This window comes from Schistocerca americana, chromosome 1, assembly GCF_021461395.2.
Source record: "Schistocerca americana isolate TAMUIC-IGC-003095 chromosome 1, iqSchAmer2.1, whole genome shotgun sequence".
NCBI classification, from domain to species: Eukaryota; Metazoa; Arthropoda; class Insecta; order Orthoptera; family Acrididae; genus Schistocerca; species Schistocerca americana.
This window is the reverse complement of record NC_060119.1, coordinates 605,557,672-605,583,527: the sequence shown is the minus strand read 5'-3', so window position 1 is coordinate 605,583,527 and position 25,856 is coordinate 605,557,672. Positions and strand designations below refer to the sequence as shown.

Below are 25,856 nucleotides of genomic sequence, written 5' to 3'. Positions count from 1 at the left end.
GTCTCTAATGAGTTAGTTGTCAACAGCATTGTTGACAGTATTCTCAACGGTACATTAAACCCTAATCTTCCTTCCATTTTGTAGCACAATTCTGTTGCTACAGTCTGGACTCTCCTACACATTATGATACCATTTCTGTTTCCTGCTACATAATTTCTAAATCCATTTGTTAAAAAAACTGGTTGCTTATTAGCACTACAAGTAACTACACTTTTTTAATACAAATCAGCTATTAAAAGAAATGATAAAGGTTTGAAGGAATGTATCATATTTGTCATTCAAGTTGTCTATATTGTAGACTCCCTGCTATGTTATGCCTGGAGGTTGACTTTAAATGTCTGAATTGCAAGTGGATTGATATCTCTAAATGTTTTGTTTACTTCTTTGGGGTATGATATCGCCTTGATTTCTTTCAGCATTACTATCTGTAAATTATGGTCTGTTACTAATTTTTCTCCACCATGCACATCAATTAGAGAACAATCTAATATTATCTCTGACTATGCTGCTACTTTTCTTAATAATTCTAGTTGGAAAGAATACTGTCTGAATCAGGTTGTAAGACTCAAGTAAATCCATTGACATTCTTTTCCCTGGAGAATCAGCCACAATGCTTATATTAAAATACCCAAAGAAAATCAACTGCTTCTCTTTCTTAAGAATCAAGCCAGCACTGCATCAAGTCTGGAGACGAACCTCATGTAGTCTGAACTAGGGGATCTGTAGAAGCCCTATAAGGAAACATTTCTCCTTAAAAATTCAAACTCTTTTACAAAACCTCCAAAAGCTAATCGATCTGATTATCTGTTATTTGCTACTCAGACAGAGAAAATTATATATTACTTGTAGTGTGATATTTACTAACCTAATACCCCCAGCAGTGCCTGATTTAATACCATAGCAGTTCATTATTTGATGTTTTAAATGTTTATCTTATATTTTCAAAATGCTAACCATTCCATTCAACTGATCTTCCAACTTCTTTGCCAACTCTGACAGAACTGCAATGTCATCAGCAAACAATATTTTTTTTATTTATTCTCCCTGAACTTCAATTCCTTTTCCAAATATCTCCTTAGTTTCCTTCACTGCTTGCTCAATTTAGAGACTGAATAACATGAGGGATAGCTACAACCTTGTCTCAGTCCCTCCTCTATTGCTACTTACCTTTCATACCCGTTGACTCATATAATTGTGGTCTGGTTTCTATAAAGGTATTTTATCCATGATAACCTCAGAATTTCAAACAGTGTACTCCAGGCAACACCGTCAAAAGCTTTCTCAAAAATCTACAAATTCCATAAATGTGAGTTTGCATTTCTTCAGCCTATCTTCTGAGACACACCTTGTGATTAGTATTTTTTCATGTGTTCTTACACTCCTTCAGAACCCATACTGATATTATCACAGGGCATCTGCTACCAGTAGATTCAAGCTGCTGTTAAGAAGTTATGTTATTATTTTGGAATCATGGAATTATTGAACTGATAGTTTTGTAATACAACTACTTTATTATTGAAGTCTTTAGCCTGTCTCACATATTCTCTACACCACGTGCAACAGTTTTCTCAAGGTTTAAGCTCACAAGGATCTTATAAATTCTTATGGAATGTCATCTATTCCAGGTGCCTCTTTTTGACTTAGGTCTTTCAGTGCTTTGTGAAACTTTTCTCAAAGCATCACATCTGCCATCTCACCTTTTTCTATTTCCTCTTCCCTTTCCATTATAGTGTTTTCAATTTTCTTTTTTTTAATATTCATTCAACCTTTAAGCTATCCCTTCCTTGCTTCTATTGTCTTGTCGTCAGACCTATGACATTCTCTTTTCACCAATGGTTTTTTTCACTTCTCTATCTGCAGCATCCATATTCCCCACAGGCATGCTACTTCTACAGCTTTGGATTTCTCCTATAGCAATTCCTGTTTTGTAATTTTGCACTTTCTGGCAGAAAAATAAGAAAACATGAATGCAGGTAAACTACTATGAAAAGCGTAGTGAATGATTCATAATGGCCAAGATAGACATAAAGCCACCATCCATCACGTCTACTACATCCACGCATAATGACGAGATTGAAAATGTTTTCATTACCAAATATAATGACTGGGATAAAGTACTGTAAAGCAATACTTTCTAAAAGAACTCAAGGGTACTGGCTTCCCATTTACTTTACAGAGCTAATCTATTGTGCATGATTCTGCCAAATTATGTACAATCTGATTCATTCCATGCACCTGCAGACTCTGCTTCATGATTTGGCATATCTCACTACGTGAATGAATGAATGCAGCTATGTGCTCACTTATTCCAATGCTACTGAAGAACATTAACTTGCAATAGATTCAGTACCCTGAGGTTATATTTTGTACTAGCTTGAGACACTTTCACTGCTTGCAGACCTGCTTCTCAAACCACAGGAAGTTCTAGGACACAAGAACATTTCTGTATACAGATCAAGTCCATAGCACAGGTTTTTATGACCAACTAAATTCCCCATGTAACACAGTATCTACCATATCCTGATATGCATATCATACATTCATAACCAAGCCAGAATTTTACAGACATTCTACATGTTAAAATTATTTATAAATATCACGTGTTTAGTAAATCTACCACACGTGCAAATGGAGAATACAGATGTATCGATACTGTCTGCATTTTTCAGGTGTACCTGTGGTGGGAGCACTATTGATATCACTGGCTAGTCGTGTGAAATCCTGTAGTGGGCAAATACAGAATCGCCCAGTGGCGGTTTCTTTCTTATTTGATGTTATTCACCTTGTCTCTACCCATGAACTCAAAACCATGTGGCTAGTGCTGTGACTTAGGTACATGTAATTTCTGCAAACAACAGGCTTAATGCAACTTCATACCAATGTGCTTAGCAAGTAAGTAGTGCTTGAACTTTATTAAAATGTAATCAGAAACTATCTCATATTAACTTTTGGTTTGTTTAATTTGAATACAGTTTGGTTTCAGGGGGTAACATGCAATTTTAATTTATTGTTACAGAAGTTTAATTGTTGACAATATAATTTAACTGAATAGATAAAAAATCTACTCACCAAGCGGCAGCAGAACACACACCTAAAAGGAGGTTATACTTAGGCAATCTTTCAGAGCCCCTTCTTCAGGTAAAAGGGCTAAAGAGGAAGGAAGAGGGGTGAAGGAGAAGGACTAAAGAGGTCTAGGAAAAGGGGTAAATTTTTGGGAAAGTCACCCAGAACCACAGGTCAGGGGAGATTTACTGGATGGGATGAGAAGGAAAGACTGATTCTTGGGGATTGCGTCAGACGAGATCTGAAAACCTGAGAGTTTAAAGGTGGAAGACAGGGTAATAAGCTAGACAGAGATTTCTGCTTAAACATCGTGCACAAGTTAATAAGAGTGAAATGCTAAGTGAACTGTACACAACAGAGGTGGGATGGGGACAGTGACAAGTAGACAGATAAGACAATAAAAGATGTAGAAAACTAAAACAGAGTGAAGAAAAGAGTAGCTACTGTAAAGAAATTCTGAGATGGAAAAAATTAATGGTAATTAAGGCCAGGTGGGTGGTAAGAAACAAGGACATGTTGTAGCGCTAGTTCCGAGCTGCGGAGTTCTGACAAACTGGAGTCTGGGGGTAGAATCCAGATGGCACGTGTAGCAAAACAGGCACCAAGGTCACAATTGTCATACTGTAGAGCATGCTCTGCAACAGAATATTGCTTGTTACCAATATACATCCTCTGCCTGCGCCCATTCATCCTAATTGATAATTTGGTTGTGGTCCTGCTGATGTAGAAGGCATGACTACACTATTCAGTGTTTATGTAATAGCTGGTATATGACATATGTCGTATCACAGGTGACTCTCCCTTTGATAGTATAGGTTTTCCAGTTACAGGGCTGGTATAGGTGGTGGTAGGAGGGTGCACTGGGCAAGTCTTGCAGTGGGGACAGTCTCAGGGATAAGAGCCATAGGGTAGGAAGATGGGTGCAGAAGGAGTGTAGGGTCTGACAAGAAAATTGCAGAGACTGGGAGGGCAACAAAAAGCTATTCTAGATGTGGTGGGCAAAATATTAGACAGAATGGATCTCATTTCATGGCATGATTTTAGGAAGTTATGGCCTTGTCAAAATAGCTGATTAATACATTTAAGACCAGGATAATACTGAATGACAAGCAATGTGCTCTGAAGTTGATTTTCGAGGGCTCAGCAGTACCAGGATTGGATATGATGGCCTAGGAAATATGCTTATGAACTAGGCTCTTGGGATAATTATGTCCAGAGAAGGCTGAAATGAGAATGGCGTAACGAGTTTGCTTCCGAACAAATACATTTGCATCAAATGCCAGGGCTGTATGGGAGGGAACGTTTGACATGGAGAGGATGGCAACTGTCAAAATTTAAGTACTGTTGGTTATTAGGTTAAATGTGGACAGAAGTATGTGGCCAGCCTTCTGTGAGGATGAGATCAACATCAAGGAAAGTGGCAAGGGATTCGAAATAGGGCCATGTGAAATTTAATTGGGAGAAGGTATTTAGAGATTCCAGGAATTTGAACAGGTCAGCCTGAACATGAATCCATATGGTAGAGATATCATCAATGTATCTAAACTGAACCAGAGGCTGATGACTTATGGACCACAGAAAGGCCCCATCCAAGCGACTCATGAAAAGGTTGGTGTAGGAAGGAGCCATCCTGGTTCATACGGAAGTACCCCTGCACTGTTTGTATGTCTGCCCCTCAAAGGTGAAGTGATTGTTGGTTAGTCTAAAGATGATCAAGGTGAGTAGGAAGGATATCATAAGTTTGGAATCAGGTGGGTGCTGACTGAGGAAATGTTCAGCAGCAGACAGACTATGTAGGTAGGGGATGTTGGTATAGAGGGAGGTGGCATCAATGTTGACAAGTAAGGTGTGTGGTGGGAGTGGGAAGGGCACCGATTTCAGTCGATCTCTGGAATGGTTGGTACCTTTGATATAGGAGGGAAGTCTTTGTACTATGGGTTGCAGATGCTGGTCAACTAAGACAGGATACTATATTATGGCCATGATGATTGGTTTTGTAGATCTTAGGAAGAAGGTAAGGGTGGGGGTATGTTAGTGGAGGTCCACATCACCTGTCTGCCTTCTCCTCATACAGCGTCTGCCATCAAGATCCCACCCCTATGATTCGAACTGACCTGCAATCACCCCTTAGAACATGAGGTCCCTCACACGGTTTAACACCTCAATCCATAGAACTTCTCACCCCACCCACACCATGCACACTCACTCATCTGAAATTTGTGCCCATCCCATTCCCACCACAGACCTTGCTTGTCACAATTGATGGCACCTCCCTCTATACCAACATCCCCCACATACATGGTCTGTCTGCCGCTGAACATTTCCTAAGTCAATGCCCACCTGCTACCAAAACTTATGATATCCTTCCTACTAACTTAACCAATTTCAGACTTACCAACAACTATTTCACCTTTGAGGGAAAGAGAAACAAAGAGTGCAGGGGTACAGCCTTGTGAACCATGATGGCTCCTTCCAATGCTAACCTTTTCGTTAGTGGCCTGGATGGGGCCTTCCTGGGATGCATATGTCTTCAGCCTCTGGTTTGGTTTAGATACATTGATGATATCTCTACCATATGAACTCATGTTCAGGCTGACCTGTTCAAATTCCTGGGATCTTTAAATACCTTCTTCCAATTAAATTTCACATGGTCCTACTCCGAATCCCTCACCACTTTCCTTGATGTTGATCTCATCCTTACAGAAGGCCAGCTACATACTTCTGTCCACATTAAACCTAACAAACAACAGTACTTAAGTTTTGACAGCTGCCATCCTTTCTGTGTCAAACATTCCATCCCATACAGTCCTGGCATTCGAGGCAAATGTATTTCTTCAGAAGCAAACTCTTTACATCATTCTCACCTCAGCCATCAGTGAATGTAATTACCCCACCATACTAGTTAAAAAGCAGATTTCCCGGGCCATCACATCCAATCCTGGTACTAACAATCCCTCCATAAAACAACTTCGGAGCACACCACTGCTCACTCAGTATTATCGTCATTTGGAATTTATTAGTCTGCTACTTCGACATGGCCATAACTTCCTAAAATCATGCCCTGAAATGAGATACATTCTGTCTAAGATTTTGCCCACCACACCTACAATAGCTTTTCATCGCCCTCTCAATCTCTGCAATATTCTTGTCAGACCCTACGCTCCTTGTGCACCCATCTCGCTACACTACAGCTCCTACCCCTGCGACTGTCCCTGCTGCAAGACTTGCCCTATGCACCCTCCTATCACCACCTATACCAGCACTGTAAAAGGCAAAACCTATACTATCAAAGGGAGAGCCACCTGTGAAATGACACATCATGTACCAGCCATTATGTAAACACTGTTTAGCCTTTTACATCGGCATGACTACCACCAAATTATCTATTAGGATGAATGGGCACAGGCAGAGGGTGTATTCTGGTAACATGCAATATCCTGTAGTCTCCCTTGACCCATGGTCCTCGGTGACTTTCCCGAAATCTATCCCTTTTCCTAGGCCTCTCCAGTCCTTTTCCTTCTCCCCTCTTCCTTCCCCTTCAACCCTTCAAGCCAGCATGCCTAACTATAACCTCCTTTCAAGTGTGTGTTCTGCTGCAACTTGGTGAGTAAATTTTTTTTTATCTATCCAACTAAATTATTGTCAAAAATTGAAAAAATTAATCACGTTCAATAAATGCTGTTAGCCCTAATTGAGTGTTGTAACAAAATGAAATTATTGTCTAAGAGGTTTCTAGGTGTTCAACAGTGTGAATTAGGAAGGTTACATTCAGTCACAACCACTGGGCACATTTTCTTTGTAAGCTGTGTTACGTATTACATGTAATTTTTTCATACTGCTGAGTGAAATTAATTTATGCTGATCGCACTATTATGTTTGTACTGCTGATAGTATGAAAAAGTAGAAGATAAATTGGAATACAGAGAGGAAAAAAAGAGGAGGGGATGGTGCTGAAACATGGATTTCTCTTCTTGATTAATACCAGGAAAGCTATCATGTTTAACATCCCAATCCCATACATATATTGCATCAACAGCGTCTAATGCCCTCGTTTAATGAGACAGTGAGGTGAGGTTCCACATTGTCTAGTGATCAAAAGCTTTACACAACCAATCATCATTCACTTAAATGTCAAACAGTGGGGGAAAAAATTTCTGCCATAACCACTACTTGAATAAATTACTTTATAGTAGAATACTAGTGTGTACAAGTGATGTTGGTTGTGGAGGCAGGCTCACTAGACAATACTGGTCATCATTTGGTAATTTTGGCAAATATTCATGTTGCTTTCCTTTAATTTATATAACTCACTTTGCACATCATTTAGGACTAAAGATAACAGCACTTCGAACAGCAGAGGCATTGATTGTTACCTTTATTACTAAATTTTGTTTGCATTCTGCCACAACTATATGTAATTCGTTTTGTAAGCCATTTAGGAGCAAAGCTAACAACTCACTGAATAGTAAAAGCATTGAGTTGATACTTTTACTCTTCAAAATTATTTACATTCTGCAACAAATTTCCTTGCATATTTGCCTTTTACATCAATTAATAAACAGAGACAATTAATCTGTATTTATTAATGTCTGACTTAAGATGTAACATTATTTGAAAGAAAAAATTAGTTAATACAAGGCTAGGACCAAAAAACATAATGATGTTTTAACTTAATACCTTTAAGATCTTTAAGTGAAGCAAGAGTTCTGACTGCTTTTAGTCTCTCATATTTATCTCCAGTTTTGGCAACAGAGAGTAACCGCCAGGCAAGTGATTGTCTCCATGATTCCAGCCATTTCCAGGGTAGTATCTGATTTACATCTTTTTCACTACATTTGCTAGCAAACAAGTTAATATCATCTGAAAATAATAAAATTTATTTCTGTCACTAGAACTGTGATTATTTAACAATTGTTACACAACATTTACTTTGTTCAGTTGTTGCATTTACTTTATGAAATATTTATCACGTCCCACAAATGCCAGCAAAAGTTATTAAATGATTAAAAATGGAAACAACTGGCCTAAAATATTTTTATCAAATTTCATTCTTTCTGCAATGAGCATATAAAATGTATGGTGAATATCTAAATGGTAACACATCTTGAAAATGTCCACATGTACTTCAACCAAAATGATGAGAAGTACATGTGGCATCAAGAAACCTTAAGCCTAACTAAATTATCTGCTGCAATCCAGCAGCTGAAATGAGTTTAAAGACTTGAATTATATTGCTATAAAATGCACAAAAAAGTGATGCCGATACATACATTGGTGCAGAAAATATGTTCAAAGTTTTCTAGCATAGAAAAGAAATTGTTAAATATGAACTGTGATCAAGTATCAATTTACATAAAAACAGACAGTACTGGGCAAGTGCCATTGATGGTAGCTCAAAATTAGTAGCTGTCTCTAAAGTTGGTGTTTGAGGATGTGTATCAGAAAGGACAGTGTTAACACAATCATTCACAAAGATTTGAATAAGAAAGAGATCTGTTTATAAATTTCACCACATATTAATAAGCAGAAGCCAAAATGGAAAGAAACCATCAGAGGTTTAAATTACACTTTTTTCAGATCATAACACCACTTCAATGTAAAGTCCAAGTGGCAATCAGAGCAGTGGTGTTCATCAACCATGAAATACCGATAATCGATACAATGTTGTTTACATTCACGACAGCAAAAAAGTATGGTGCACAGGGAATTCGTACCTGACAATCTAAACCCAACTGTTACCTTCAAATTCTATGATACAGTGTCGACAATGTTGCTGACATCAATTCATCTCTTTGGGCTAGAATTTCAGAGTACTAGCAAGTGGATTTGTTTCATGGTTACACATAGCTGCCATTCACCGTGACCGTTTTCAGCTTCTGCTCTAACCAATGTTGAGTATTCTGACAGGAAATAATGGTATTCTGTTCATATTGTCTGTTTTATTTGTTTTATAATACCATTCATTGATGTTTTTAGATGAGCTTGCATATATTATTCTTTTTACATACGAAAATCATCATTGCCATCATCTTGAACAGTGTCCAGTCCCAGGCTGGGTCCGTTGGGAATATAAATCTTACCATCTTTCTGTGTTCACTCTGGTCCAGTTCTCACCTCTTTCACACTCCTTCACACCTTTCAGCCATCTATCCCTTGGTCTTCCTCTTGGTCATTTCCTTTGCATCTCCGTTTCATGTATCTTCTTGGAAATCCTCTCATTTTCCATGCTCTTTAAGTGCCCATACTATCCTAGCCTTCATGTTTCTATCCAGCTCTGCAAGAGCTCCTCTTTCAGTATTTCCCTTATCCTTTCATTCATCATCCTATCTCTCCAATATGAAAACTTGCTAAACACTTATAATGGATGCCTTGTTATCTGTTATTGTAATTCTTTCTTCTATTCAACTCAAGGTCTTCCATTTGACTGACTACCTATGACACTTTGATTACATTATTGAATCTATTACTCATTTCTACCGTCAGACATGTCATCTCCAAAAGGCTCCTTCCCAAACAGGTGTACATATGCCTGCAGCATGTTCCCTGTTTCTTGTAAGAGGCCTTGATTGTAGCTTGTTCTACATTTTGGAGAAGGGAACCTCTCACTAGAAGCATTCTGTTACATTACAGTTACGGGAAAAGAATCCATATTGACAGAATGATTATCTTGTTCAGCTATCAACTGACAGAGAGTTTGACCTATGACAAACGTATTCCACAATATAAACACCTTGCACTACAACTGGCTAAGACCGACCCTGGACTATCTTATATGCCAGATTCTGGCATGGTGTTGTCAGTGTGTGCTCCTGATGACAAGTGCCTACTGGATAGTGACACCTCAGTGGTCAACAGTAATGCTGTGCCCACTATTCAGTTTCCATAGTGACATCAGGTGACACCACTACACCCACCCCCTTCTCCTGCCAAATAGTGACCACCAGAATATCTAGGTAGTACATAGTCTGGAGGAGCTGCCACCAGGAATGGCGACAGGTTGGTATCCATGGGTGTCACTGTGGAAGGCTGAGGCAGGATAAGGCTTGATGGAAGGTGCACAAATCACCACATGACGCAAGGGTCTGTCAAGGGTAGAGAAGCAGGTAGCTGCTGACTAGGCTGGCAGAAATGAAGTTGATTTTGATGGCACCTCCAAAGTCAATGGGTGCAGGTAACAGCATAAATCATGGACCTGGATGGATGGAGATCATCCCCTGGATCCAGGTTGGATAGTGCCTGGACTGATGGGCACACACCAGAGTGCTCACCCTGAAAGGCGAAGCCTTGATAACGACATGAGCTGGTGGTGAGCAAGCGTGTGCAACGAGAATGGCCATGAGACCACTGTCAGGCTGCGATCCTCAATTGGCATGACCCCATAAGTTGCTCGTAAACTACAGAGGGCATTACACATGGTGTTAGACATCATTTTTTTGTGGGGCTAGATTTTGAAGGTGCAGAAAGAAAGCATTCCACATGTCTGTTGGATGTGGTGTGAAAAGGCATAGTGAGAAGTGCCATCACATTAAGAGTACAAAACTGTTCGAAATGTAGAAGGTAAAAGCATCCCAGTATCAGAAACCAAGATGTGTGGGATGCCTTTATGGACAAAGACTTTCTTCAACACCATAGTAGTAGTGGTATTAGTGACCTGAGACATGCGGAACACACAAGGGAAGTAAGAAAAGGAATCAATGATGAAAAAAGACATGGATCCCAAAAAGAGGCCAGTAAAATCTAAGTGTAAGCACTCCCATGACTCTGCAGCAGTGGGTCGGGGAGAGAAGTTCAGCTTGATGGGCCTGAAAGGCAGAACATTGGCAGACCAGGTCCGTGATGTCAGAGTCAATATTTGGACAGAATAAGTGTTCTCGCACCAGAACATGCTCCAATGGGCAGTGTGCAGGAAGCACAACATTCATCATCAAAGAGAGGGAGGAACCAGGATGTAGCAGTTGTCCTCATCTGACACTTACAACAGAAACTTTTGGTTTAGCTGTACTTGATGCCTCGATGGCCGTAAGGGATGATATTTGGGCCAGGAAACGTACTCAGCTAACCATTTTGCACAAAGTGAGCATAACAACTTAATGTCAGGTTCTAGGTAGTAGGGGCCATGACACCACTTGATGTTAAAATCTGCATGCAAAGGAATAACTTAAATTTCTGAACTGCTTAAATAACAGTGACAGCCTCCCGCTCTATTTGAGAACAGTGTTGCTGGGAAGCAGATAAGGCCTTTAAAGAACATGCAATAGGGTGCTCAGTGCTGTTAAGGTTTTTATGAGACAAGACTGCAGTAATAATACTGTAGGGGGACATATCAGTTGTTACTATTAGAGACAGACCAGGAGTGTACGATGCAAATACGGTCCTCAGTTAAGGCAGTGTTTTAAAGCCTGATGATCTTGTTGACAGCAAACTGACCACTTACAACATGCACCTTGGCATCATAGCTGGTTCAGTGGGTAAGAGAGTTGTTCTAGGTTTGCAGTGAATTGGCCATACCAGAGACACTTGCAAGTCTTTTATATTAATGGAAGGAGGAGGGGGGGGGGGGGGGTTCATTTTATAGATCACCACAACATACTCCCTTGTTGGTTCCACTACATTTGCTGAGAGTTTAGCCCTAAATACGTCAAGGAAGCAGCTTGGAAGAACACTTGCACATGTTACATTTAAGTCTTTTTGCTGCTGTCTCTGGAATAAAATCTGTCGTTGTGAAGGTGATCCTCTGGAGTTGTACCTGTGACCAAAATATCATCAAAGTATGTGGCACCGTTGAGGATACGTTATGATAATTGATCCAAAAAATGCTGAAATACAGCACATGCTGCTACAGAGATTCTGAAATGTAACTTATTATAAGGGCAAAGGATGTAGGGTGTATTTAGCTCTAGGTAAGCTCATGTTGCTGCATCCAATAGGATTCAAAATCTGTGAGGTTAGTTTTGCTGAATAAAGTGTCATGACCTAATTATGCATAAAGTTCAACCAGGGTTGGCAGAAGATAAGTTTCAACTTCAGCTTGTGTGTTTACAGTTACTTTAAATTCATTACAATGTCTCATGGTGCTGTTGTGTTTATGCACTGTGGCATATTGACTACAAAGAAGAGGTATTAACAGGTCTTCATGGGAGAGTCTGCCCGGCCCTGTTTTGAAGGGATCCTTCAGAGTCAAGGGCACCAGGTGAACTTTGAAAAAACTTGGGACAGACATAGCTTTAAGAGTGATGTGAGCCTGGAAATCAGTTATCTTGCCTAATACAGGACAGAAAATGTGAACATATATATCACAGAGACTGTCCATACAGAGACTGTTTAAGGTGGCACAAAGCCCTTCAGATTGCATGCCATTCATGAATTGCAAATTCAAAAATGTGGAAAGAGTCTTTCCCAGAAACAATGTCACCTTTGTGGACAGCTACCACAAGAAAAATTACTGGGTGAGTGACATGGTCACAAGTAAGTGCAACAAGAAACTTTCCTAGTGAAGGCACATGTCTCTATGCCCAATAATTTGTCTCAGTTGCTTGCAAAGATGGTGATCCTAAACTTACGTAAGTACACTGCTTTAGCAAGGACACAGAGAATCTATTAAAAAACTAAAAACCCGCATCTTTCGCAATCGAGGCGGGTCTTTAGTTTTTTAATATATTAACCAATGATTGCTGACACGCTGCAATGTTGAAGGTTCTTACACAGAGCATCAGTGTTCAAAAGTAACCTCAAAGGGTGTTTGCCAATGAACATCCTGTAAGCACATTTTCTTGGCTGCACTCTGAGAGGTCTGCACTTAGGTAGCCTGGTCACTCACTTGGTTCTCTTTCGCAGGTTGAGACATATTTGCAACACAACTACTACAACAAACTTCTTACAAGTGTCCCTTTTTGTCAAACCCATGGCACATTGTGTGCTGCTTAGAGAATGCACTGCATATGTGATGAAGGAAACAATATATACAGCTCAGCAATGGTGCTGCTGTGGACATGGCACTCAGTCATGGGTAAACTTGCTTGCAGAGTTATCCAGACAGCCAGAGAAGGTCCCAGCCAGAACTGGTGTATCATCCTGCATGACTGGTGCCAGAGAGAGCTAACTACTGTGACCTCTTCATCCAGCACAAATTTTGAGCTGCTTGGGCTACTTTGTGGGTGTGAGCTATTCACATTACTTCTATAAGAGAATGCTCAGATATCCTTAATAAGCGGTTTCTCACATACAAATCAGGTGTAAGTAACATTATAATATCACTGATTAAAGGATCCACAAAGGTCTGCCCACAGCAGCATTTGAAATTGCAATTCATGCATAGTCCATCTAGGTCAGTGGCTTGGTATGCATATAACTGGTTGGGCCCCTTTTTCATTTCCAAAATCATAGCCTGTCTGCAATAACACAATTTTTTGGTCAAAAAATGTTTTTGTAACAAAATATTCTAGACAACCCAAGTTCCACCAGATTTATCAATTGCTCCAAGTTATGTATTAGGTGATCCTGAAAAGAACATTATCTTTTGTCTTTCGAAGACAAAAATTTGAATAGCAAAAAACATACCTGGAATCATTGGTGGTAAGAGTCCCAATAAATACATTGTTCATTATACGGTGGAAAACAGTAAATATGAGTGGCATTCACTTACACTTGCCCTGTCTGTGATACAGCTATCGCTAGCTCCTGATAACCGTGGATGGCTTGAATTAGTATTGGTTGTAAGTGTTCCATGGTTGAAAACCTGCACTCTTGCCAAATAGCAAAAATGTTGAAGGTCCAATTACCACATATCACTTGTCCCGAGATATCACCACTTTTGTAAAAGGTGATCCATGCACACAACCCTGACTTATTCACAGTAAGAGATGTACATACAGATTGCTCCTCCAACACAGTGCAAGATAGTTGAAGTCTGTATTCCAAAGTAAAGTCCAGTCCACAAGGCACTGAAGTTATGCCTAAAACATATTGAGTCTACAATATACACTATGTGATCAATAGTATCCGGACACCCCACAAAACATACGTTTTTCATATTAGGTGCATTGTGCTGCCACCTACTGCCAAGTACTCCATATCTGTGACCTCAGTAGTCACTAGACATCGTGAGAGAGCAGAATGAGGTGCTCCGCTGAACTCACGGACTTTGAACATGGTCAGGTGATTGGGTGTCACTTGTGTCACACATCAGTACACAAGATTTCCACACTCCTAAACATCCCTAGGTCCACCGCTTCCAATGTGATAGTGAAGTGGAAACGTGAAGGGACACATACAGGACAAAAGCATACAGGCCGACTTCGTCTGTTGACTGACAGAGACCACTGACAGTTGAAGAGGGTCATAATGTATAATAGGCTGACAGCTATCCAGGCCATCACACAGGAGTTCCACACTGCATCAGGATCCAGTGCAACTACTATGATAGTTAGGTGGGAGGTGAGAAAATGTGGATTTCATGGTCGGGTGACTGCTGATAAGCCACACATCATGCCGGCAAACGCCAAACGACGCCTCAGTTGGTGTAAGGACAATTGAACAGTGGAAAACATTGTGTAGAGTGACAAATCACAGTACACGATGTGGTGATCTGATGCCAGGGTGTAGGTATGGCAAATGCCCGTTGAACATTACCTGTCAGCGTGTGTAGTGTCAACAGTAACGTTCAGAGGCAGTGGTGTAATGGTGTGGTCATGTTTTTCATGGAGGGGCTTGCACCCCTTGTTGTTTTGAGTGGCACTATCACAGCACAGACCTACATTGATATTTTAAGCACCTTCTTGCTTCCCATTGTTGAAGAGCAATTCGGGGGTGGCAATTGCATCTTTCAACATGATCAGCACCTGTTCATAATGCATGGCCTGTGGTGGAGTGGTTACACGACAGTAACATACCTGTAATGGACTTGCCTGCACAAAATCCTCACATGAATCCTACAGAACACCTTTGGGATGTTTTGGAACACCGACTTCGTCCCAAGCCTCACCAACCAACATCAATACACTCCACAGTGCAGCACTCTGTGAAGAATGGGCTACCATTCCCCAAGAAACCTTCCAGTGCCTGATTAAATGTCATCAAGGTTAAGGATGGACCAACACCACACTGAATTTCAGCATTACCGATGGAGGGAGCCAAGCACTTGTAAGTCATTTTCAGCCAGGTGTCTGGATATGTTTGATCACATAGTGGAAACACTACAGCCAAACCAACACCACACTCACTCACACTACTTAGATCACACAACAACTGGCACAGACCACCCTGGAGCAGCTTATATGCTAAAGTCTCAGCTGATTGCATCGGAGGGAACTCCTGATGACAAGTGTCATGAACTGGTGCCACAGTAGTCAACAGTGTGCTGCACAAGCTATTTGGTTTTCATAGTGCCACTACAGAGTATATTAATGATTCTATTAACTATATGAAAGGGAAACCTTACTTGTCTACACTAACCTACAATCTCAATAATTGCTCTCAAATCTTATGCAAGTCGTACATTCCCATTCAGCATGTGTTATCCCTTGATCATAGCTGGTGTCTCCCATAATTACTTTAAAGACCCTTAGTACGTATCGCAGCATCTATATTCCAGAAATTGCCAATCTGTCTCTTTTAAACAACCTTCGTATCAGACATCGGCACCTCCAATCATCACATATTCAGTAAGAACCATTTTCGTGTAATCTGTAAATTTCCCTCTATGGTCTATACTGATTGTGACTTATTTCCTGACGTCTCACAGAAACAAATTGTCACACTACTTCAGTGACAACTATCAACAAACGACATGTTAAATATCATTGGAATCAAAGGAATGCCTGTTCCATTACACAGCAAGCCCCTTGTATTAAACATATTAACATTATTCTGATTCACAGTTGAAAATTCTCAACAATTTTGACAAGTCATCCAAAAAGACCTTTCCGTATCATGTTCAGATGTCCAGTTTTAAAACAGTGAAATGGAGGGCAGAGGGTACATAGCTCTGTACTGCATGTTAGGGTTTCTTCCCAATCCAATTTTGTAAGTAACATGGAAATAATGATGCTTAAGTACCTTTGTGTGGGCTGTAATTAGTCTAATTTTGACTTCATGGTCCCTTCATGAGCTAAATAATATCTCCTGATTCTTCACATAATGCTGGTTCTTGAAGTTCTATAAGTGGGTTTTTACAGTACAATTTTATGTTATCTACATCTGCATACATACTCTGGAAGCCACTATATGGTGCGTTGTTGAGTGTAACTTGTGCCCACCACTACTCATTTCCTTTCCTGTTCCACTCGCAAACCAGAACAAGGTTAAAGAGACTGTCTATACGCCCCCATATGAGCCCTAATTTCTCTTATCCATTTCATGGTCCTTATGTGAAACATATGTTGGTGACAGTAGAATCATTCTGCAGTGAACTGCAAATAATGGTTCTCTAAATTTTCCCCATAGCATTCCTCAAAAAGAACATGACCTTCAGTCTAGGGATTCTCTTTTGAGTTCCTGAAGCACCTCTGTAATGCTTGTGTGTCATTCAAACTGACCAGGAAGAAATTTAGCACTCTGTCTCTGAATTGTTTTGGTGACTTCCTTTAATCCAACCTGGTGGGGACACCAAAGACTCAAGCAGTACTAAAGAACAGATCGCAATTAGCATCCTATATGCAGTCGCCTTTACAGATGAACCATACTTTCCTAAACTTCTCCCAATAATCTGAAGTCGACCATTCATCTTTCCTACTACAATCATTACATGGTCTTTCCATTTCATATTGCTTTGCCATATTATGCCTAGATACTTAATCAACATGACCGTGTCAAGCAGCAAACTACTAACGCTGTATTCAAACATTACGAGATAATTTTTTCTACACATCTGCATTGACTTCTATTTTTCTACATTTAAAGTTACCTGTCATTCATCACATTCATGTCTAAGGCATCTTGTATCCTCCTACAGTCACTCAACGACAGCACTTTCCCATACGCCACAGCATCATCAGCAAACAGCCACAGACTGCTGCTCATCCTATCCATGAGATTGTTTATGTACACCGAGAATGATAGCAGTCATATCACACTTCCCTGAGGCACTCCTAATGATAACATTGTCTCTGATAAACATTCACCATTGAGGAAAATGTACTAGGTTCTACTGTAAGACATCTTCGAGCCACTCACATATCTTGGAACCTATTCAGTACACTCATATTTTCATTAGCAGTCTGCAGAGGAGCACAGTGTCAAATGATTTTTGGTAATCTAGGAATATGGAATCTGCCTGTTGCCCTTCATCCACAGTTCATAGGATCTTCAAGAGATTGGCTGTTCAAGTTCTTCAACATTTCCATGATGTCTCCCCTTGAGGCAAGTAAACTTATGATCATTTGTTCTGTCCTCCTTTGTTTGCATTCAATATACCCCTGATGTAAATAATGAAAAACTGCATCAGTTACTTTTTTTCTTTTGTCATGTTTAACACAACATGTTTCAAGAATTTATCCTCATTTTTTCAAGTGTGTCTGTATACATCACTAAAATTAGTCATGTAAACAAATGTACTTGAAAATGAGAATAAATTCTCAAAACACATTGTGCTAAATATGAAAAAATAAGCAACTGGTGCAGTTTTTCATTATTTAAATTATGAATGAAACGCTGACTCTCCTAAAACATCAAATATGATGAATGAAATCAATACACATTATCCCTATTTGGTAACTGTACCACACACTTCAGCAATATTGTAAGATGAGATGCACGAGTCATTTGTGAGCAATCTTCTTTGTACACTCACTATATTTTCCCAGAAACATGCCAGTGAACTGAAGTCTGGCATCTGCATTACCTACAACTGAGGCAGTGAGAACACTCTATTTCATATCCCTACAGATTGCTATACTCTGGCATTTGTATGATTTGACTGACTGTGAATTATTAATATTGTAATCATGGGATACAAAGTTTTCATTTTATGGCGTGCAATATTCCACATTTATGTACACTTAAAGCAAGTTTCCAATCTCTGCACTACTTTGATCTGAATTTTTTCTGACAGTACTTCATTCATGATAACTGCATTATCTGTGAAAGTTCACTGCACAGCCCTCTACTTCACCAACGCATCCAGTTTTTGTGCTTCTCTCCTTTTCTGCTACCCCCCCCCCCCTCTCCCTCTCTCTCTCTCTCTCTCTCTCTCTCTCTCTCTCTCTCTCTCTCTCTCTCTCTCTCTCTCTCTCTCTCTCTCTCTCCCCCCCCCCTTCTGTGTAACCGCCAGACTGCACCTAGCTGCCCCCTCTCCGCCTCGTCTCTGCACACTCCCAGCAGCACTTTTCTGTCCCCCACCCCTATCCTGCAATCCCTCCCCCCCCCCCCCCCCCCGAAGCTGTCTCTCTCATAATGCCCTGCTGCTTTTAGTCTGGCTCCAGCTCCCAGAGACTGTGACCATGTGTATGTGAGTTGCATTTGCATGAGTGTGTGCATGTGTGTATGTGTGTTGTCTATTTTTGACAAAGGCCTCGTTGGCCAAATAATAACTTTCCGACAGTCTTTTTGTTGTGCCTTTCAATGGCTCAGCATCTCTGCTATGTGGTGAGTAGCTACTATCCTTTTAATTATTTTGTTACATTCCAGCCTGGATTTTCCATTGTTTGATTTTATCTGATGCTTGATTATCATAAGCTGCTGCTTCACAAAATAGCTGTTTATCACCACAGCTATGATAGGAACAAACAATGAGCAATCATGCAGACCATTATTCAAAAAGCCTGGACCTAATGACAATTCCTTGTATGTTTATATGTGAAATACTCCGCTTTGAACTAAAAAATGCACAACTTTTTGAAATAAATTCTTTTACACATGCTTCTGAAACAAGGCACAGATCAGACTACCTGTCACCCCATCACAGACTTAATTTAAAAAAAGAATACCATGTAGTATACAAGCTTTGTAATAAATATGGTCCAAAGTCAAGGACTTTAAGCTAGAAACTACATAAGCAAACACTGGAAAATACTTAAAAATCAAGTGTTATACAGCATGGAAGATTTTATAAAAGAGGAAGACAAAAAACAAATATTACACATTTCTTCACATTATTCTCTCTCTTTTAAGGACGTATGTGTTCTTTATATATATATATCCATAATTATAAACTACAGAAGCAAACGACGATAAATACTTAAAAAGAAATTGTTCTTACAGAGAGGAAAATTTCAAGAAAGAGGAATAAATTAATACCTGTTTATCTTTCTACACTGCTCTCTCTCTCTCTCTCTCTCTCTCTCTCTCTCTCTCTCTCTTTTGGGGAGGGGGGCGGGGCGAATACGTATGTGTATATTGTTTTTATATGTACCTATATAGCCATAAACTGTATTCATTAACAAGTCATCAATGATTCAATAAAATGTTTGTATATGACATATGTGACAATCAACATTCTGTACTACTCTATTCACCTTCTAATGGTTGATTGCACTTAATTTATTTATTCATCCAGAGATCATCTTACGATAATATGACTCTTGTCATCAAAAAAGAATGAAAATAAATAGCTCAAAAACACGCACGCACGCACACACACACACACACACACACACACACACACACACACACACACACACACAAAATACAAAAATATGTTTTATGAGGATGGAACAAGTGAACAGTTGCCTTATAGAGCTAATGTTAACCCTTAAGACGTAGCTATTTTTAAGCAAACTTATTTGATATGCTGGGCACAAAACAGGAAACAGGAGTAATTTTGAAAATGGCTGGAGTAGCAACTGTAGAATGAAATCTTTTAGTAGAAATAGTAAAGAGCCAGTCAGCTGAAAATTGGAAGGTTATTAAAATCCCTTTGCCATGGTTTCAATGTTTATAACAACTTCTTCAGAAGAATATACTGATGACTGGATTACATGCTGTGGCTGGCAGAGATACGTTGAAAGATAGCCGAAAGGCATCAGTCAAATATAAAATTTCACCTCCATAATAAATTAAAACATGTACAATATGGTCGTCATGTGGTATCTCATCCTCAATGCACAGCTAATGCATTGTTGTCACATACACAATGCTTGTGCTAAGGTTGTACACTGGGGAGGAAATACCGTACAACAACCTTGTTGTAGACGTTTTTATAGACTGACCTCTGCCACAACATGTAATCCAGTTGTCTACACTTCCTTCTGAAGAAGATGTTTTCATAAACTTTGAAACCACAGGAAAGGGGTTTTAATACAACTTCCACTTTGCAAATGATCGGCTGTTTACTATTTCTATAAGAAAAAAATTAAAAAAAGAATAATCCAATTAATTACATGGGTTCTCCAACTGATTCTATATTTATAGATTTCCAGAAGGCTTTTGATGCTGTTCCTCACAGTAGACTTGTAATCAAATTGCGTTCCTATGAAGTATCGTCTCAGCTGTGCAACTAGATTTGTGACTTCCAGCTGGACAGTTCGAGTATGAAGTAATTGACAGAAAGTCATTGAGTAAAACAGTAGTGATTTCTGGCACTCTCCAAGGAAGCATTCTAAGCCCACTGCTGTTCCTAACATATATAACCAATTTAGGAGACTATCTGTGTAGCCTTCTTAGATTGTTTGCATATAATGCTGTCATTTAGTGTCTTCTAAAGTCATCAGAAGATCAAAACTAATTGAAAAATGACTCAAACATGTTATCTGTATGGCGCAAAAATGTGGCAACTGACTCTCGATAACAGAATGTGTGAGGTCATGTACATGAATACTAGATGAAAGCAGTTAAACTAATAAAGATTTAGGAATTACAATTATGAACAACTGAAATTGGAACAATCACACAGATAATGTTTCAGGGAAGGAAACTAAAGCTGTGCTTTATCGCCAGAATGCTTAAAAGATGCAATAGGTCTAGCAAAGAGACTGCCTACATTACACTTGTCTGTGCTCTGCTAGAGTACCTCTGTGCAGTATGGGAGTCTTATCAAATAGGATTGATGGAGGGCACTGAAAAAGACCAAAGACAGGAAATTCATTTTGTATTATCACCAAATAGGGGAGACAGCGTCATGGATATGAAAATTGAGTTAGGGTGGCAATTGTTAAAACAAAGTGGAGAAATCTTTTCATGAAATTTCAATCTCCAACTTTCTCCCATAAATGTGAAAATATTTTATTGTCGCCAGTCTACGTAGGGAGAAATGATCACCAAAATAAGAGAAATCATCTACATCTACATTTACATTTATACTCTGCAAGCCACCCAACAGTGTGTGGCGGAGGGCACTTTACGTGCCACTGTCCTTACCTCCCTTTCCTGTTCCAGTCGCATATGGTTCGTGGGAAGAACGACTGCCAGAAATCCTCCGTGCGCGCTCGAATCTCTCTAATTTTACATTCGTGATCTCCTCGGGAGGTATAAGTAATGGGAAGCAATATATTCGATACCTCATCCAGAAACACACCCTCTCGAAACCTGGACAGCAAGCTACACCGCGATGCAGAGTGCCTCTCTTGCAGAGTCTGCCACTTGAGTTTGCTAAACATTTCCGTAACGCTATCACGCTTACCAAATAACCCTGTGACGAAACGCGCCGTTCTTCTTTGGATCTTCTCTATCTCCTCTGTCAACCCGACCTGGCAAGGAACCCACACTGATGAGCAATACTCAAGTATAGGTCAAATGAATGTTTTGTAAGCCACATCCTTTGTTGATGGACTACATATTCTAAGGACTCTCCCAATGAATCTCAACCTGGCACCTGCCTTACCAACAATTAATTTTATATTATCATTCCACCTCAAATCATTCCATATGCATACTCCCATATATTTTACAGAAGTAACTGCTACCTGTGTTTGTTCCGCTATCATATAATCATACAATAAAGGATCCTTCTTTCTATGTACTCGCAATACATTACATTTGTCTATGTTAGGGTCAGTTGCCACTCCCTGCACCAAGTGCCTATCCGCTGCAGATCTTCCTGCATTTCGCTGCAATTTTCTAATGCTGCAACTTCTCTGTATACTACAGCATCATCCGCAAAAAGCCGCATGGAACTTCGGACACTATCTACTTGGTCATTTATATATATTGTGAAAAGCAATGGTCCCATAACACTCCTCTGTGGCACACCAGAGGTTACTTTAACGTCTGTAGACGTCTCTCCATTGAGAACAACATGCTGTGTTCTGTTTGCTAAAAACTCTTCAATCCAGCCACACAGCTGGTCTGATATTCCGTAGGTTCTTATTTTGTTTATCAGGCGACAGTGCGGAACTGTATCGAATGCCTTCCAGAAGTCAAGGAAAATGGCATCTACCTGGGAACCTGTATGTAATATATTCTGGGTCTCATGAACAAATAAAGTGAGTTGGGTCTTACACGATCGCTGTTTCCGGAATCCATGTTGATTCCTACAAGTAGATTCTGGGTTTTCAGAAATGACATGATACGCGAGCAAAAATATGTTCTAAATTCTACAAAAGATCGATGTCAGAGATATAGGCCTATAGTTTTGCGCATCTGCTCGACGACCCTTCTTGAAAACTGGAACTACCTGTGCTCTTGTCCAATCATTTGGAACCTTCCGTTCCTCTAGAGACTTGCCCTGCGTAGAATCGAATTGGTATCCCGTCAGGTCCAGTGGACTTTCCTCTGTTGAGTGATTTCAGTTGCTTTTCTATTCCTTGGACACTTATTTCGATGTCAGCCAATTTTTCGTTTGTGCGAGGATTTAGAGAAGGAACTGCAGTGCAGTCTTCCTCTGTGAAACAGCTTTGGAAAAAGGTGTTTAGTATTTCAGCTTACGTGTGTCATCCTCTGTTTCAATGCCATCATCATTCCAGAGTGTCTGGATATCTTCTTTCGATCCACTTACTGATTTAACGTAAGACCAAAACTTCCTAGGCTTTTCTGTCAAGTCAGTACATAGAATTTTACTTTCGAATTCACTGAACACTTCATGCATAGCCCTCCTTACGCTAACTTTGACATCGTTTAACTTCTGTTTGTCTGAGACGTTCTGGCTGTGTTTAAACTTGCAGTGAAGCTCTCTTTGCTTTCGCAGTAGTTTCCTAACTTTGTTGTTGAATCACGGTGGGTTTTATCAGTCCCTCACAGTTTTACTCGGCATGTACCTGTCTAAAATGCATTTTACGATTGCCTTGAACTTTTTCCATAAACACTCAACATTGTCAGTGTCGGGACAGAAATTTTCATTTTGATCTGTTAGGTAGTCTGAAATCTGTCTCCTATTACTCTTGCTAAATAGATAAACCTTCCTCCCTTTTTTTATATTCCTATTTACTTCCATATTCAGGGATGCTCCATGGCCTTATGATCACTGTTTCCTGTTCTGTGCTTACAGAGTCGAAAAGTTCAGGTCTGTTTATCTCCACAAGTCAGTTCTCTGTTTAATTGCTCAAGGTAATTTTCGGACAGTGCACTCAGTATAATGTCACTCGATGCTCTGTCCCTACCACCCGTCCTAAACATCTGAGTGTCCCAGTCTATATCTGGTAAATTGAAATCTCCACCTACGACTATAACATGCTGAGGAAATTTATGTGAAATGTATTCCAGATTTTCTCTCAGTTGTTCTGCCACTAATGCTGCTCAGTCGGGAGGTCGGTGAAAGGAGCCAATTATTAACCTAACTCAGTTGTTGAGTATAATCTCCACCCATAATAATTCACTGGAACTATCCACTTCTATTTCACTACAGGATAAACTACTACTAACAGCGACAAACACACCACCACCGATTGCATGCAATCTATCCTTTCTAAACACCGTCTGTGCCTTCGTAAAAATTTTCGCGGAATTTATCTCTGGCTTCAGCCAGCTTTCCGTACCTATAATGATTTCAGCTTTGGTGCTTTCTATCAGCGCTTGAAGTTCCGGTACTTTACCAACGCAGCTTCGACAGTTTACAATTACAATCAGAGATCATACAGAAAGATTTAAGTGTTCCTTTTTCCCATGCACTGTTATAGAGTGGAACCATAAAGTAGTAGTCTACAGGTAGCTTGATGAACCCTCTGGCAGGCATTTAAGTGTAATTTGCAGAATAGCGATGTAAATGTAGATATTTCCAGTTTAATGGTACTAAGTGTAAGCAGTTAGAGGGTTAGCTATGAGGTCTCCCCCTAGTCCACATCTGGCTTGATTTATATGGAAGATTTCAGAATTTTTTCTTCTTTTAAGTAAACAATATTTAAGCATAAATATTAAATACAGGATCACAGCTTAACATCAGTAAATGAACACATTGTTTCAGAACCTTCAGAAAATTTTTCATACAATTTATAAAGTTGAGCACCATAAAATTTATTGCTTCTAGCAACCACCATAAACCATCTCACTTTAAAGACGAAAACTGAACATTGTATCTCTCTTTATTTTCTTCCAATATTTGCACAAAGTGGTCTGTTATTCCACACTTACAATTCATAACCCAGATGTTGTTCTTGTTGTGGTCTTCAGTCCTGCAAAACTCCTTTACTACTTTAAGTGTCTCATTTCCTAATCTAATTCCCTCAGCATCACCCGATTTAATTTGACTACATTCCATTATCCTCGTTTTGCTTTTGTTGATGTTCATCTTATACCCTCCTTTCAAGACACTGTCCATTCTGTTCAACTGCTATTCCAAGTCCTTTGCTGTCTCTGACAGAATTACAATGTCCTCGGCGAACCTCAAAGTTTTTATTTCTTCTCCATGGACTTTAATACCTACTCCAAATTTTTCTTTTGTTTCCTTTACTGCTTGCTCAATATACAGATTGAAGAACATCGGGGACAGGCTACAACCCTGTCTCACTTCCTTCCAAACCGCTGCTTCCCTTTCATGCCCCTTGACTCTTATAACTGGCATCTGGTTTCTGTACAAATTGTAAATAGCCTTTCACTCCCTGTATTTTACCCCTGCCACCTTTAGAATTTGAAAGAGAGTATTCCAGTCAACATTATCAAAAGCTTTCTCTAAGTCTACAAATGCTAGAAATGTAGGTTTGCCTTTCCTTAATCTATTTTCTAAGATAAGTCGTAGGGTCAGTATTGCCTCATGTGTTCCAACATTTCTGCGGAATCCAAACTGATCTTCGCCGAGGTCGGCTTCTACCAGTTTTTCCATTCGGCTGTAAAGAATTCGCGTTAGTATTTTCCAGCTGTGACTTATTAAACTGATAGTTTGGTAATTTTCACATCTGTCAACACCTGCTTTCTTTGGGATTGGAATTATTATATTCTTCTTGAAGTCTGAGAGTATTTCGCCTGTCTCATACATCTTGCTCACCAGATGGTAGAGTTTTGTCAGGACTGGCTCTCCCAAGGCCGTCAGTAGTTCCAATGGAATGTTGTCTACTCCCGGAGCCTTGTTTCGACTCAGGTCTTTCAGTGCTCTGTCAAACTCTTCACGCAGTATCTTATCTCCCACTTCATCTTCATCTACATCCTCTTCCATTTCCATAATATTGTCCTCAAGTACATCGCCCTTGTATAGACCCTCTATATACTCCTTCCACCTTTCTGCTTTCCCTTCTTTGCTTAGAACTGGATTTCCATCTGAGCTCTTGATATTCATACAAGTGGCTCTCTTTTCTCCAAAGGTCTCTTCAATTTTCCTGTAGGCAGTATCTATCTTACTCCTAGTGAGATAAGCCTCTACATCCTTACATTTGTCCTCTAGTCATCCCTGCTTAGCCATTTTGCACTTCCTGTCGATCTCATTTTTGAGACACTTGTATTCCCTTTTGCCTGCTTCATTTACTGCATTTTTATATTTTCTCCTTTCATCAATTAAATTC

General features: G+C 39.7%; 1 protein-coding gene across 6 annotated transcripts in view; it reads right to left on the bottom strand.

Annotated features, from left to right (window-relative positions):
- Nucleotides 1–25,856, bottom strand: part of LOC124607094 (protein SERAC1) — a 276,482-nt gene that overhangs the window by 224,738 nt on the left and 25,888 nt on the right. For all 6 annotated transcript variants that reach the window (XM_047139315.1, XM_047139324.1, XM_047139331.1 and 3 more), the window contains one exon: nucleotides 7,741–7,923. In XM_047139315.1, the coding sequence (XP_046995271.1) occupies nucleotides 7,741–7,923 (183 nt within the window). The remainder of the gene's footprint in view (nucleotides 1–7,740; nucleotides 7,924–25,856) is intronic.